The sequence below is a fragment of the Necator americanus genome, chromosome V (genome assembly GCF_031761385.1).
Source record: "Necator americanus strain Aroian chromosome V, whole genome shotgun sequence".
Classification (NCBI taxonomy): domain Eukaryota; kingdom Metazoa; phylum Nematoda; class Chromadorea; order Rhabditida; family Ancylostomatidae; genus Necator; species Necator americanus.
This window is the reverse complement of record NC_087375.1, coordinates 16,827,416-16,841,882: the sequence shown is the minus strand read 5'-3', so window position 1 is coordinate 16,841,882 and position 14,467 is coordinate 16,827,416. Positions and strand designations below refer to the sequence as shown.

General features: G+C 39.6%; 1 protein-coding gene across 2 annotated transcripts; it reads right to left on the bottom strand.

Annotated features, from left to right (window-relative positions):
* Positions 1 to 305: 305 nt before the first annotated feature.
* On the bottom strand, positions 306 to 13,725 carry RB195_014132 (uncharacterized protein; the record flags this gene model as incomplete). 2 transcript variants are annotated; one of them, XM_064204265.1, is made up of 24 exons in its annotated part: positions 306 to 531; positions 655 to 775; positions 1,584 to 1,648; positions 1,702 to 1,801; positions 1,893 to 1,980; positions 2,070 to 2,142; positions 2,383 to 2,463; positions 2,527 to 2,641; positions 2,738 to 2,812; positions 2,878 to 2,951; positions 3,003 to 3,093; positions 3,151 to 3,239; positions 3,492 to 3,605; positions 3,691 to 3,760; positions 4,065 to 4,151; positions 4,215 to 4,288; positions 4,694 to 4,782; positions 5,624 to 5,737; positions 5,838 to 5,930; positions 5,984 to 6,071; positions 7,093 to 7,241; positions 10,207 to 10,327; positions 12,955 to 13,025; positions 13,708 to 13,725. In XM_064204265.1, 24 exons carry the CDS (start codon positions 13,723 to 13,725, stop codon positions 306 to 308), a joined length of 2,286 nt encoding a protein of 761 aa, XP_064060145.1. The 2 variants fall into 2 exon arrangements, with proteins under 2 accessions (XP_064060145.1, XP_064060146.1); XM_064204264.1 differs by lacking the exon at positions 13,708 to 13,725 and adding an exon at positions 13,080 to 13,091.
* Between the last annotated feature and the right edge of the window lie 742 nt (positions 13,726 to 14,467).

Below are 14,467 nucleotides of genomic sequence, written 5' to 3'. Positions count from 1 at the left end.
GCACCATTAGTGTGTGTGAGTTAATAAACAAATAAGTAGATAAATGAATAAAATGTTTACGCCGGTATGCTTTCGACTGGTACTGTGCAGAAGTGAGGGCGGGTCAAGCAGAAGAAGAAACGTCCAAGACGAGCGGACGCATCGTACTCACCCTGAGCGAAAACATTCGGCACCGACTATATGGTGCATATAAGTGTGCACGTATGTGCATATAAGTGAACACGAGATTACGAATGAGAATTTTTATTAAGTAGTTCTCTATTAAGCAAATTACCCGCTTTGGGGAAGTTATTACAACTAATCAGTTAATCTGCTAGTTCAGACTCTTGTTTTAACGGATCATCAAAATGTACAGATTTAGGTTCCAGTGGATTTGCCTTGTTCAACGGCTCGAGCTCTTTAACGGTTCCTTCTTCCTTCTTCTTTTGATCCTCCTCTTCATCAACAAGGCTAAGTCCCTTCGCCCAATATATTACCCAAATATCAGAAAGTAGTGAGAATAAACGGAGGCCACCGTAGATGACGTGTAGTCTGGAATTATCGCTTTTTTCAGAAGAAAGCACTGATTCTACTTTAAAAGTCATTTTGTAATTGGACGTCGATCTGAGAATCCTCCTAATGCTGATTTCTAATTAAATAGATCATGATTTCTACCGTATTCGAAGTTGGTCGGTGTCGTAAATGGGACAAGCTCCCGTTTTGCTGCACACATTCTGCCACATCAAACAGCTCATGTCGAAAATCTTCCCCCAGAACACTGGAGACGGTAGAGTGGCTGAAACAGAGTTTAAAGTTTCACAGTACTCATGACAGTTTGTGGAATGATTTTTTGTAACACTTTGATAAAGCCTAGTCAAAAGTTACGCTGTGACTACACCGTTGAAAAGAGCGGGTGCTTTGCATTTAAATAGTGGTGTTAGTGTTGGATCACCGAAAATGATGTCAAAAACAAGACTAGTCAAAAACTCCGGTATTTCTGCCGTGCGTTCTTGTAGCGTGTCTGTCCTTAGCGATTTACAGTGGATTCCTGCACAGCGGGAAAATCGTACGACCCGATTTGAGATCTTCCGTTATACTATAGCAAACTCGCAGTCACCTTTGAGCGATGCATTCTGCTGCGCTTTTGCATATCAGTTCATACTATATTGCGCTATCATTAACTTACTCGAAATCGTTTTGTAATATTTGTGTGATTTATTCGAGTGAAGTAGTACTACTGCCATAATGTAATTATTCTAAATGCCTTTATTTTTGGTGCAGCAGCGGGTGCGTTCAAGACGGAGCGGATCCCAGCTATTGTCGGATCGAAGCGACAAGAGGCTCGATGCAGTTGCGGAAGCGAACATGCATTGCATTTGCAAACACTTTTTAAGAGCTTCGTTCAGTTTTCACATGCTGCTTTTGATCTGCTCCATTTTTAATGGTATCGCTCAAAACATTCTCTGAAACCATTCATATTGAAGGCGCAGATACAAATGTGCAGGAAACTGCTAAGCTACGTGAGTAAACAACATCTTACCCTGCTGCGAATCTTTTCCTTGTGTACTGATAACGAATAAAAACTCGAATGAATAAAATCTCACCGAATAAGCTGACAAGGAATCCATTAAATCCTAATGAGATACTTCGGTGCTCCGGTGGGACAGATCTAAATTTACTAATTTCAGTGTATTATTATGGATTCAATGTATCAGACATTACCTGAGTACAATCAACATTCCTGGTACGACACCGAGGCCACCAAAGATAGCACCCAAGGCTTGGTTGAAGAAGAACGTGTTGAACTGGCCATTACAATGCTCTACAAATTGCTAATTCATAATTTTACTTTTATTTCCTACAAACAACACATACTGCCATCAGTTCTGATGTATTTGTTGCATAAAACGTACCTGTAGGACAATAATCTCTGCTAACGGTTAAATCTTCCGTTCCAGAGCATTCACACTGTGTGAACACGAGTGGCGCGCCCTTAGCCATCTAGAATGAGGTTATTTTTGCAGAAAACAAACACATTATGCAGAATCTGTGAAGGTCGAGTTAGGGTTGGGCCACTGTTCTGAACTAACCTTAGTGAAAATACTGAAGTTTGCTCCACTCAAAGGGCATCCAGCTTGACAAGGCGAATAGAAAACGTTTCCTCTGTAACAGAAATAATACTGATAGCATCGAGTCTGTTCAGCTGACTGTCCGCGATAGGGCATCGATTATGGCAGGGCGGATGGAGGAGGGAATGTGCGTCAAACAGAGAAAAGAAGGTGTTGCGCTCAACCTGTTGAAATTACTCGGCGCCGCCTGTACACAACCATCTAATATTTTTTTTAGAATTTTATTTTGCCCAAGAAAAAGCGATTTTGCATCGTTAGTGTTTGAAACACTCACTTAGTATTGCATACGGGATAGAACGGCATCCCATCGCATACGCAATCTGCCCGACATGAAGGGAATGAAAAATTACTAGCTCTGAAACAATCTTGGAGTAATATCGTAGTAAAGATCTTCTAGACGGTTACCAGTGACACTCACACCGCCTGGTCTCCAATCTCTCCGATGACTGACTTACATCCCACAGCTCCGTTAAGGAAAGAAAGAAGTGCGGCTACAAGGGAACAACATGCTACCCAACTAGCTGCTTTCCTTCCTGAAAAATATCCATAAATTTTCTAGCCGCATGCCGTAAATCATTTACTAAACTAACATAGCTTAACATAAAATATGGTGGAAGAAAACCCCTCACCCTGCAAGTGGAACTTTCTCATGCACACACTGCCTATAATAACACCACATGCGAATCCTACTACACCGGTCCCAGCTGGAAGTAGTGAGACAAGTAAATTTCTTGAAAAGTCCCCAGTAAACTTACGGAAAGTAGTCTACCTAGATACTTCTGGATCCTATATTGTGGTACTCCAAACTGGATCTCGAGATATTTTCCGAGAAATACAAAGAACCTGAAAGAAGGAACTTAAGCTATTCTGGGAATCCTGCAAGTCTTTCCTTACCCTTTGAAGGCTAATACGTCAACGATCCTTCCCAGCATCGCCCCCACATATATGGGGTTCCGAAACAGCTTACGGACAGTTGCAAAAAACTCTGAAACCATTGCGGGAAGCTCCACAGTAGAGAATTTTTCGGTCATGGAGAACTCACCAGTAATTTTTTCTTTCACAGTTACATGTTCCTCATCCACTTTCACGTGTTTATCGCGAAGATTCAACATCTTTCTGGGTTTCTGAGATCTGGAAAGTGAAAATTGTATCGCTCCAAATAAACCATTACTTTGGTTTCCTGTCGAAGACTGCATTACTCAAGGCCTAAGACTTCGAATTAAATAGAGCAAAAATCCGGTCATTGCATCATGGCATAGACGTTGCCTCTTTGGAGTTTTTCTTATTTTCTTCTATGTCTTCATAACCCAGTTGGAAATCCCTGTTGTTTCACGACGTAGAGGGAAGGATTTCCGCAACGTAAGTCTGTGTGGATTGACTCACACTTTTCCATTAAGTTTAGCCTTTTCAAGGGAGATTTCGTCCGTGTGTGCATCCTCATCAAGATTGTCAGATGGGAAGAGAAACAGCACCAAGGAAGGGAAAAACAACAGAGCACTGAAGTAAGTTGAATTATTTCTGTTTGATTTCCCAACTGTACTCGGCTGTAGCTACCGCTAGGAACCGACTCTTGAAATCTTACCCGAAGATTAGGAACCCAAGCCACCAACAACCTATCCACATGGGATCCAATGGAGTTAGCCCTTGTGGAGCTAAAAAAAAAGAAAATCGTTGCGAAAAATCCTCTAAAGGCAAAAATGTATAAAATTACAGTGCAAAGAATGTTCCTTAGAGATCCCCCGAATATGGGATCCCGTGTAAAATAAAAGAAAAACAGTTTGTAGAATGAATCTCATAGATGTCGACGTTACGCTGGTTTTTATTCCGAATTCTATCCTTCCCACTCTCTCTTACCACATTTTGTTGAACCGTCAGAGCTGTGTGCCTTTGTTCAACGATGCAAAAGTACTCAAACCGTTAAAAGACGAGAATGCATCGCCAAAAAAATTCACTCACGATCAAATGTGTAGTAGATTTCGTTGAGCTTACTGCCGACCAATAAGCCAATGACTGGTCCAAGGATTTTCACAAAAAACATGCAGGCTGAAATGAAATTTGGTAATATTTCAATGGAAGCTGTAATCTGTCCAAGCCGCGAGAGCGTACCGAAGTACAGAGGGAGATTGTTCTTCTTTACGTTGTCATCCATGAGCGGCAGACCCAGCGAAAAAGGCATTGTCCTTAATACATCTTAAGATCAGGACCTCTTGCATGCTCATAGATGTCGACGTTACGCTGGTTTTTATTCCGAATTCATGGTATGGTCAGTCCATTGTATTAATATAATCAATTGTTATCGCTGATATAAGATCATTTTGTTTATATCGACTGAAAGCTAATTTTCTAAAGAACCTTTAACCTTTTTAACCTTTTACTTTTGGTGTACTGAGGTTTTCGGTACTTCTGACATTCCTAAAGTTCAGTATGGTCCAGCACACTCACTACTTTTCTTTATGGTACACACTTCCTTAGTTAACTTTTAGCACTGCTACAGGAAGCCTGCGGCTGCCAAACGTTTGTGGTTTCTACCGTTTCGCAAACTAAGAGGAACGTGGAAAAAAGAAAAGTAACAAAAAGTCTGTTACCTTCCGACGCCCAGTAACATCAGACCTCCGAAAATCATCATGAACGGTCCAAGACTTGAATTATCTTTTTTGCATTCGTCTGCTTTGTGCTGAAATATATATGATCACACATCGCAACACAGACCACACTTTTTATCACACATGTATTTTTTAATTTTATTAGCGTAGTTCCGTTCGATTATCTTATCATGCAAATATTCTCTTTCCACCAAGCATTGCCCTAAAGTTCAGGTAGATTGAACATCGTGGTTATCTATCTCTTCGAAGAGTTTGATTTCCAGAAATAACTACAGTCCCTTTAATGTTTTTCAAAAACCATTCATGAGAGCGATATTGGGACTTTGCGACGGAAAAATGCAGACCAAATATTTGTACTCATAAATATGGGAGTAAACAAGGGCACAGTTTTTGCGGAGCATAGCCACGAGTTGAAGTTTGCCGTGTTTAACTTTTCAGTCTTTTGAAACTTCGGTCATTTTCAACGAGTCGCAGTTCTATAGATGGCATGTCAATGGGATTCGCAATTAGCAACAAATCTCCACAAACGCGCACAACGATGGTACATATGTGACAAGAAAACACGTTTTTTTGTCGGGTTTTTTATTTGTGGAACACAAAAACCAGTGCTGATCCTACCCTCCAGTCAAGAAATTGGAAAATACTTGCTGCGTCATGTTGTCGCATGTCTGCGTTGGACAAACCGACCGTAATCTGCTGAATACTAGTGCACCCGAGATTAACATTTTTGGATTATTTTCGGAGTTTTCGGAACTTTCAGATTATACAATCACTTTGAAATTCCTGCTCTTACTTATGCACGGTATTAACACCTGATGTTTTTCACTTTCTTAGAAATTATTTGTGTTGTAAGCATGTTATGAAACTCTTTTTCTCGCTTTTTTTGTGAACTGGAAAATTCTGGAAACTCACTTCTTGCCTGAGTTTATTGATAAGATGATGGCAGAAAGAATACGGCAACGAAGTCAGTACTCGCACTGCCGAAACGTCATTTTCGTTGACTGCATGTTCCTTTGAGACCCGTTTCTGTAAAATTCACAGCTGGATGTAATAATATATTGAAAGAGAAGGTTTTTTCTTGGTGCTCCATTTTTTCTTTCAGTGTTCTCAAAATCGGTAAACTCACCTCTACTTCTCTACATATTGTCGAGTTGGGATTATAGAAGCAGAATGACTGATACTTAACAAATTCTTGGTTTGCAGTGTGATATGGGCCGGTCTGAAAGGATGCGCTGATCAGGGGTGCAATCATGTGAGCTCTTCGAAACCCACATAAGTGCTGAGAGCAGTTCCATTCGGATCGACCCGTTTCAACGTCCTCGAGAACCAGTTGGGATCGGTCGAGACATTGAGCACAAATCTGAAAGAAAAGAAGCAGAGTCTTAGTCCGGCGTTGGAGAAAAAATGCAGAACATCTGAATTTTTATGTTCTGTTTTGAGTTCCTGTTGTTCGATCAAAACTTTCATATTAACATTTATCGTAGGATATATAATTACAGAGCATGACAAATGCAGCTACGAAAGAAAGCTTATTTTAATAATCCTTATTTTCGTGTTCGGTAACGAATCTTTGTAACCACAACTATTGACTTGCAGGGACAGATCAGTAATCGATTCCATTTCCTTGTTTCCAGATGACCGGTCCGATCAGAAATTCCTCGCTTGGTGAATGTTGATGCACTCACAAAGCGAAGAATTTCTGATTGGGTGCAGATAAAAGCGATAAAATGAGGATCTCTTGATTTGTAACAATGAAAAACTGAGGATATTTTTCAAGTAATTTTGTTAGGGCAATAAAGTGTCGTACAATATTAAAACAATCACGCAATCGAAGGATGTTTGTTGCTGCCGGGAAAGAAATAACCTTTTCAAAATAAAAATGGCTGCCCCTAATCACAAATAATTTTTCATCTTAAGAATATGCAAAAAAAAATTTCTGGAGTTACAGCTCGTAGCATCCTGCTAGTTACTCTTTAAAAGTCGCTCTTTGAGTCCTGGTTTACCTAGTCAAAGGCAGAAGGTCTCTCATAGCCATAATGGTGATAAAATTTGAGCACTCCTTATAAAAAAAAAAACGATGTTATGACTCCCAGTGACTTGGGTCAGTAAGAGGCGCTTTACAACAAAATTGGGCTAAAGAGGAAAGTAAAAACAAAGAATAAAGTAAGACGTACACATGGAGGATAAAAACCCCTACCTTTTATAAAACTTCCTATACTGAACGTAAGAAATTAAAATGCAAACGCAAAGCGCAGATCCCTAAGAGAATTTTTCGATGCTAATGCTGATTGAACCAAATTTCTTGGAAACAGCAGTCATTAAAAGTGCACAACTCCATCCGTTCGAAGAAAAACATCACTGATAAAACAACCGTCAAGTACCTGTTAACTTCATAAGCCAAGGAGCTCGGAATGTAGCTGCTATTTACATGAAATTCTTCAACTGGGAATAAGAAATTCGACGAACTTATCAGTAAGTTCGCTACCGCTATCAGCATACATCCCCCTCCAATCCATCGTGCTCGATTTCCCTAAAATCACTTCTTGACAACCTCCTTAACAATCTTCATCACTTTCACCTATGCATGTCTGCTGCTATTTTTACTCTGGATAGATCCGCAGGACGCCCAAATTGTAACGATTTTAAGTGTTGCCGATCGTTCTGCCGTCATTATCACCACCTGCCGTTCACATTTTTTCACTAATCTGCTTTGGCTGCTAAGCAAACACAGTCGTCTCCAAAATTTCCCTTTGGACGTGGAGGTATGATGATAGAATTCGTACTCTGAGGATTACATCCTAGCTAAGGGTGGAAAAAAAAACAGAGACTATGCAATTGCTCCAGAACACAATCCTGGTTTCTGGAGAAACTTGGCTAATTAGTCTTTTGTTTTGGTTGGGGTGCGGTGACGGGATAGAGTTGAATGATTCGGTTCGAATGTGTCCATTGTTTGTTCAAAAGAGGTTAAGTGTCAGAATTGAAGATCGGGGAGTTTCTATCACAACTGTTATCTTTCTTGAGGTTTTTGGAAATGATTTGTTTGTCCATTACATGACATCTCACAATACCTCCCCATTTGTATTTAAGACATTTCAGCTTTAGTTTAGAGCATTTCAAACTTAATTCTGTCATTTCCAACGGCTCCGATACTAGGGATATCAATTCGACCATCAGTTCCGGTTTCATCACGGAATCGTGAACTTCAACTGTCTTCAAGAAGTCGATAACTATTAGTTTTTGTTTTCGAAAGAAACACATTGGGGAAAAGTTGATAACAAATATGGTTTATGTTAGTGGGTTGTTTCCAAACGAAACCACACATGCAATAAAATCCAGAAGACAATATTAATTTCATTTTACAATTTTCAAAACATCAAATATATTCAGAAGTAGTAGGATGAGCATTAGTGTTGGCTCCACGAATAGGTTGGGTTAAGAAGGTACTGCGTAAAGGAATAACGCGTGATCGTTTCTTTTCCAACGTGAAAAAATACGCAGAAAAAATATAAAATTTCTAAAGTGTTGTACATCATTCAACACAGGTTTTCCATCATTTGACACGAGAAATTCATGTTTAGACTTTTTTTATTGATATCTTTACGACGGGTGGGTGTAGTGTAGCAGTTAGAGGTTCCGCTTCTTGCACGATCGATCGGATGTTCGAATCGGTTCCAGGGCTCACCATTCCTTTCATCCCTCCGGGGTCGTTAAATTGGTGCCAGACTTGCCTGGGAGGATAAAAGCACTGACTTGACAGATCGGCTAGCCCCCCTCAGGTTATTGTATAGGCCAGTTACACGTTGGTAAACCTCAAACGATTTTGAATTGAAGTGAACGTAGGGGGACATCCCAAGCGGATTGATTAACACTAGGCACTTTACACACACTTTATTTTTACGACATATAAAAACATTGGCGACTTTATGTACTCGGGTCACTCGCTTGAATAAGCAGTTAATGCGAGACGCCAAGCCTCGCAAGCATTGAAAACTGATTCTCGTTATTTCAGATCATTATAGGCGTCACCCCACGAATTTGAGGTGGTACGGAATTCAGGTGGAGTATTCGTATACGGGATCGTAGAATAAGGAGAGGGGAGGGGAGGGGAGGGGGAGGGGGTGATTCCGTCCATTTCTTCCTATTTGCCGTAAAAATGGCCCGGAAGATACGGCTGCGAGCGTTCCGGCGCGCTATTTTTTTTACAAGGAGTTAGATTGGAGCGCACCAGCGGTGTGCACAAGCAGTTTTTTTTTACGCCAATTAGCAAGAAATGGGCGGAATCACCCACCTCTCCAGAATCTACTATCCCGTATACAAATGCTCCACCTGAAATCCGTACCACCTCAGATTCGTGGGGTGATGCCTCCAAAATGAAGCGTGAAATTCACAAAAAAAAAGTTTTTTCGACATGTTCATTTTTTTTTACAACAATTCGTGGTGAGAGTTCTATTTTGCAAAATACGAGGAAATCTAACAAATGTGAAACATAGAAAAAAGTTTGAAAAGCATGGGGGAAACTGTTGGTCGATGGGAAGAGGTTGTTGGAAACGAAGAAGGGAGCAAAAAGGACCATGCACTGTTGAGTAGATCGATTTTGAGCTTACACAAAGAGAAAACTGTTCTCAAGCACTGTTGCTTCCCCGTACACAGACCGATCTCGCCTTTAATGGCCTTATCATTTGAATTAAATGGAAATAAAACCAGTAGTGTCGAAAAAGTCCCGTTTTTCTACCTGATATTTATCTTAATGTTATGAAAAAACTAAGAATCAACAAAATTAAAAAGTCAATCCTGAATGTAATCTTGCAGAGTGAGGAATTCTCCTTCGAAGAATTTTTACATATTAGAAATATCCTTTGCTTTCATGTGTATTTTTCACTTTGGAAAAAACGCTCACAATTTATTCCTCAACCCAGTAATATCGGCGTAATCACGCTCAGTTCCGTGTGGTAATTCAGAAAAGGCGTGTGTGTCAGCCTTGTGTGATCCCTTCCCCCAACGAAGGAACTTGCCACTTGGGCTGCTCCGTCGTCGTCGTCCAAAGTCCGCAATCCAAGTATTATAATTCACAACCATCAGCACTACCTGTACAATCGTAGATGCTTTTTTAATCATAATTAACAATTAATCAAGTTCAAGATTCCCTCTTTAACATAAAACTAAAGGACAAACTAATGGACATAAAACTAATTCAAAGGTAAACATGCGTCACCATTTGCCTCCACCGGCTACAACGGATCGTAATTTGTGACGTTACTTCCTGCTTAGCTAAGATTCATTTGACCTCTCCCAAATAAAGAAAGAAGCGACATTTCCAACTCTGTTCTTCCAGTCTCGCAGTCTCCCAGTACTTCCGCTAACGACGACGTGTGCGATGTAACCGTCACAGCATGTTCGTAATTTTCAGGAAAAGGTCATGTAGTACATACAGAAAGTATGAGTGAGGAACTTTCATGTGTAAAAAGTCAACTAAACACGTTATTTAATCAAATTACCTTTCCGCCGAAGTAACTGGTAAAAACCACTATTGGAATATAGGCAAAATCTCCAGCAGAGACCATAGTTCCACTAAGTCGCGATGGTATTTGGAATTGTTTCTCTATGAACACGACAGCACTGAAATTAAAAAAGTCGTCTGATTTTTTAAACAGTTGTCGGCATTTTGATTCGCCGAAGAGACACTATCAATTTTCCCTTTCAAAAATTACAGCTATTTGTCAAAAGTGGAATGAAACACATAGCAGCATCTGTTTGAAAAAAGTGAAATTACAACCGCCTGTTCAGTACCTACGCAGTATTGTGTAGTATAATCTTCTGATGTGCAGTTTAGCCCAAGAGAAGACGGTTCTTCAATAGCTAACTCAAGCTGGCCAGAGCAATGGAGCTGGTGGTAAGTGGTTTCGCTATGATTTCACTTGATTGATCGAAACCAGCCTTAGCCGACCAAATTTCTCATTCCTTCGGGATTGTTAAATTGGCACCAGAATTTTTCAACTCTATTTACTCGTGACTCGTAAGAATAAAGACTTTTGAGAATTTATGAGAATAAAAGCATTGAGCTGGAACGTCGACAAGTTCTCTCAAATCATTGTGCACTTTCATATTTGTTCACGAAAGCCTCAATCAACTTTGAACTGAAATCAAATCGGGAAGTGTGCATCCCAGGCGGATTGGTCAACGCCAAAGGCTCTATCCCGTATCCTTTATCTAAACCAGTACAATTTCAAAACCGCTCCTTTTAGGTCTACTGTAATTATTTGCACATAGTTGTTATCCCATAGCAAAACTGAAGAACGATGAGGGTCAGCCTCCGAGGGAAACGCACAGTTTAAGAACACACCATGCGTCTATCAGTGCTACCTGGAATTCCAGAAACGTTTATCTTTACTTTATCGGTTGGAAGGTGATTCCGTTGATGGAGTAGCTGAGACACTTAGTTGTAAGTTCGTTATAGTGCACTTCTCATATATTTGTAGAAATTAGTCTTTAGGATTTAAAAGTCCTCCTTTCCCACGGTGGAATATTCGCCGCAAAATTATCCTGTTATTTTCCTATCGTGGAATATTCGTTGAGTTGATTCGAGTTGTTATTCTAAGTTGTATCAATAAGTGATTACCTAATACATAGTTAGTTGGTCATAAATTATGCAGTGCGCTATCCTGTCCTGTGCTATCCTGTGTATGATTATTACTATTACTGCTATTATTATCACGTACATAGGCGCATACTATTTTTTTCCTCTGACTGTTGATTCCGAAGGAAAAATGGTGCAAAGGAGAAGTCAGAATAAACATGGCTTAACTTTAGTTAATTGTTTAGTTCCCTCAAATCAGCGCAGGTTCCACTGCTGCGAATATTCAGTGAAATTTTGGTGTTGTTTTTTCGATCTAGGTAGACTACTGCAAAATACAAATTAAAAGTAATGAGCGAAAGAGATTTGTACTCGTGGATTTCACAGGCTCAATTTTTAATGACGAATGGTGCAGCGGTTCGAAAGCGTATGCGATCAGCTGAACCAGTAATGGATTAAAAAAAGTAAATGGCCTGGCTCTTTCAATATATTTGGAATACGCCAAAGCATTCGACTTCAATTCAGGATCGTTTGAGCTTTTGAACGTATACGTAGTCACTGTAGTCGCGCTATACAATTTGTGCCGAGGAGCACAGCCGATGTGTGAAGTCAGTGTTTTTATCCTCCCAAACAATTCTGCTACCAATTTACGGGAGAAAAGGAATTCCTGCTTCCAATTGTGCGGTATGAAGCCGCCGACGGTGCGCATGTAGTGAGGACCCCTTGGTATTGCTACAGTCGATGTAACTCATGGTCTAGAACGGACTGTCGTTTTGTAGTTACGTGCTTGCTGAAGAAGAATTTGAGCATAAAGGTGGCTATATGGCTTAACACGTGCGCTCTCCATGTACTTCACAGCGACGCACCTAATCCAGCTCAGCACTGAAATCAATTTCGCGCCCGCGGTTCAAAAGGTGTCCATGGTGACCTCATGAACACACCACCTGAACTCCACTAAATAAGAAATTGTGGACCCCTGCTAAGGACAGTATTTCAATTATCTTGCATTGACATTGGATTAAAATGAACCACTTTCTCACACCTAGACGTGTATACGGCCGTTAGAAATTAAGGAGAAAAATGTGATGGGAAAAACTGTCTCAACAGCGGCAAAAATAACGGTTGGCAGAAAGCGCTACATAGCATTTTTTCCAGAATCTCTAATTCTATTAAAATGACATAAAAGTTTGCACAGATAAATGAGATTTAAATATCGGATACGATAAACAGGCGGGCGGAACTCTTCTTAAAGAGCCGATTGCAAGCAAGAGATCATATTAGACAGCTACACTTATACACGAAGACATGATATATTTTTATCCACATTAATCACTGGAACACCAATCCGCTTGAGATGCGTCAACACGTTCATTTCAATTCAAAATGGTTTGAGATTTACGAGCGCGTGTTTATGAAACGACTTGCGGCCGAAGTACCAAGTCAATATTTTTATCCTCCCAAGTCTGGTATCGATCTATCGACCCAGGAGGGATGAAAGGCACTAGAGCGGTATCGAACCATCCATGTCACACCCAAACCTCTCACTGACTGCGCTACACCCACTGATTGTATACCTACATTATTTTCTCACTACTACACTATTTACAGTGAAGAAAATGCAGCGAAACTTGTGATTTCTACATAATTATGAATGTTTTATAGGAATTCACACCTCGTCATGTAGAATCCTCCAATAGACTCCAAGAAATACACAGTTCCAAACACAACGAAAAAACATGCTATCTGAAAATAAACTTTTTACCTTTCCAAAAAAAAATTTACAGCATTTCAACCTACAAGGCAAGGCATGTGCAAGAAAATAGTACGATATAAATCTTCTTTTTTTGTTCTACACGAATCAAAAAATTGCAGCTATTGACACACTACGGTTAAATATTATTACTTTTGGGAATTTTTGCACTTAGTTTTTCCTTCTTTATAGGATAATAACGAAAGTTGTGGCTTATCTGTCTGAATATTTCAAAAATATCTTAATATTTGCATTCGAAAATCACAATATAAAAGTTCCATGCTTTTCATTTCTAAGAATAGTTGATTCTCAAGCTTTCTTGAATGTTTGTGATTTCGAGTGACCTGGTGTAAAATTGGCTCGATTTCGTTCCAGAAGGTGTTTTCTCATATGTGTGAACTTCAAACTAGTGAGACACTAAAAATTAGTATAAATGTTTCTTACGTGCATTTATTTCTTTGAAAAGATCAAGCGTTAACATCAAGTTGGAAAGGAAGAGACGAGAAAATGAACTCTTAAATTATGACTGAGGGATGGCAATCTAAAGGGAGACTACAAATGGATTCTGCCATGTTACAACAAAATGGAACTTTACTATCTACATAGATAGTGATAGTAAAACAGATTGTGATACAACTAAACAATACTTCAACTGAATGACTAGGTATCAATTACCTTATGCTCAATTTTCATGATTATTATGAATGATGATTGAAACGCTCCAGTGTTATTTCAGTAGAACAGCAATACAGTCACAAATGAAGACGACAGCGATAGGCGAATGTTTGTGGTGAAGTAGTGCTTATCAGGTGAAGATAGGACGTACCAACGCTTAGGTCACAGAACGTGTCCAACTTCTGAGATGGCAGAGGGTCACGAACACTTCTTTTATCGTTGTTAGGCCCATTTTAGCGAGAGGTCAACAAAACCATTCATGGTGCCTGAATACAAATCTCTAGGGCAATATGTCACATGATTTCTCACAGTCACCACTAAAATCAATATTTGTTCACTCGATTAATTATTATTAATTCAAACATTCGAAAATCCACTAGAAGTTGCTGATTTTCATTGTCGATTTTCATGACGAAACCATCCTTCAAATCGAATTAGATTCCTTTTCTTGATTTTTAAACACAGTTCCATTGACAATTACACTTCATCTTGCTGAACTTCTGTTTGACAAATTTCAACCACAAATAGATAATATGGTTTAAAAAAAAGTTAAAAAAAATAGTTTTTTAATAGTTTAAAAAAAAGTGATTCTAGATTAAAGGCATCACCCCTCGAATCTGAGGTGGTGCAGATTTCAGGTGGAGTATTCGTATACGGGGTCGTAGATTATGGAGAGGAGGGTGATTCCGTCCATTTCTTCCTAATTGCCGTGAAAAACGGCCCGGAAGATACGGCTTCTGGCGTTTCCAACTCACAACTA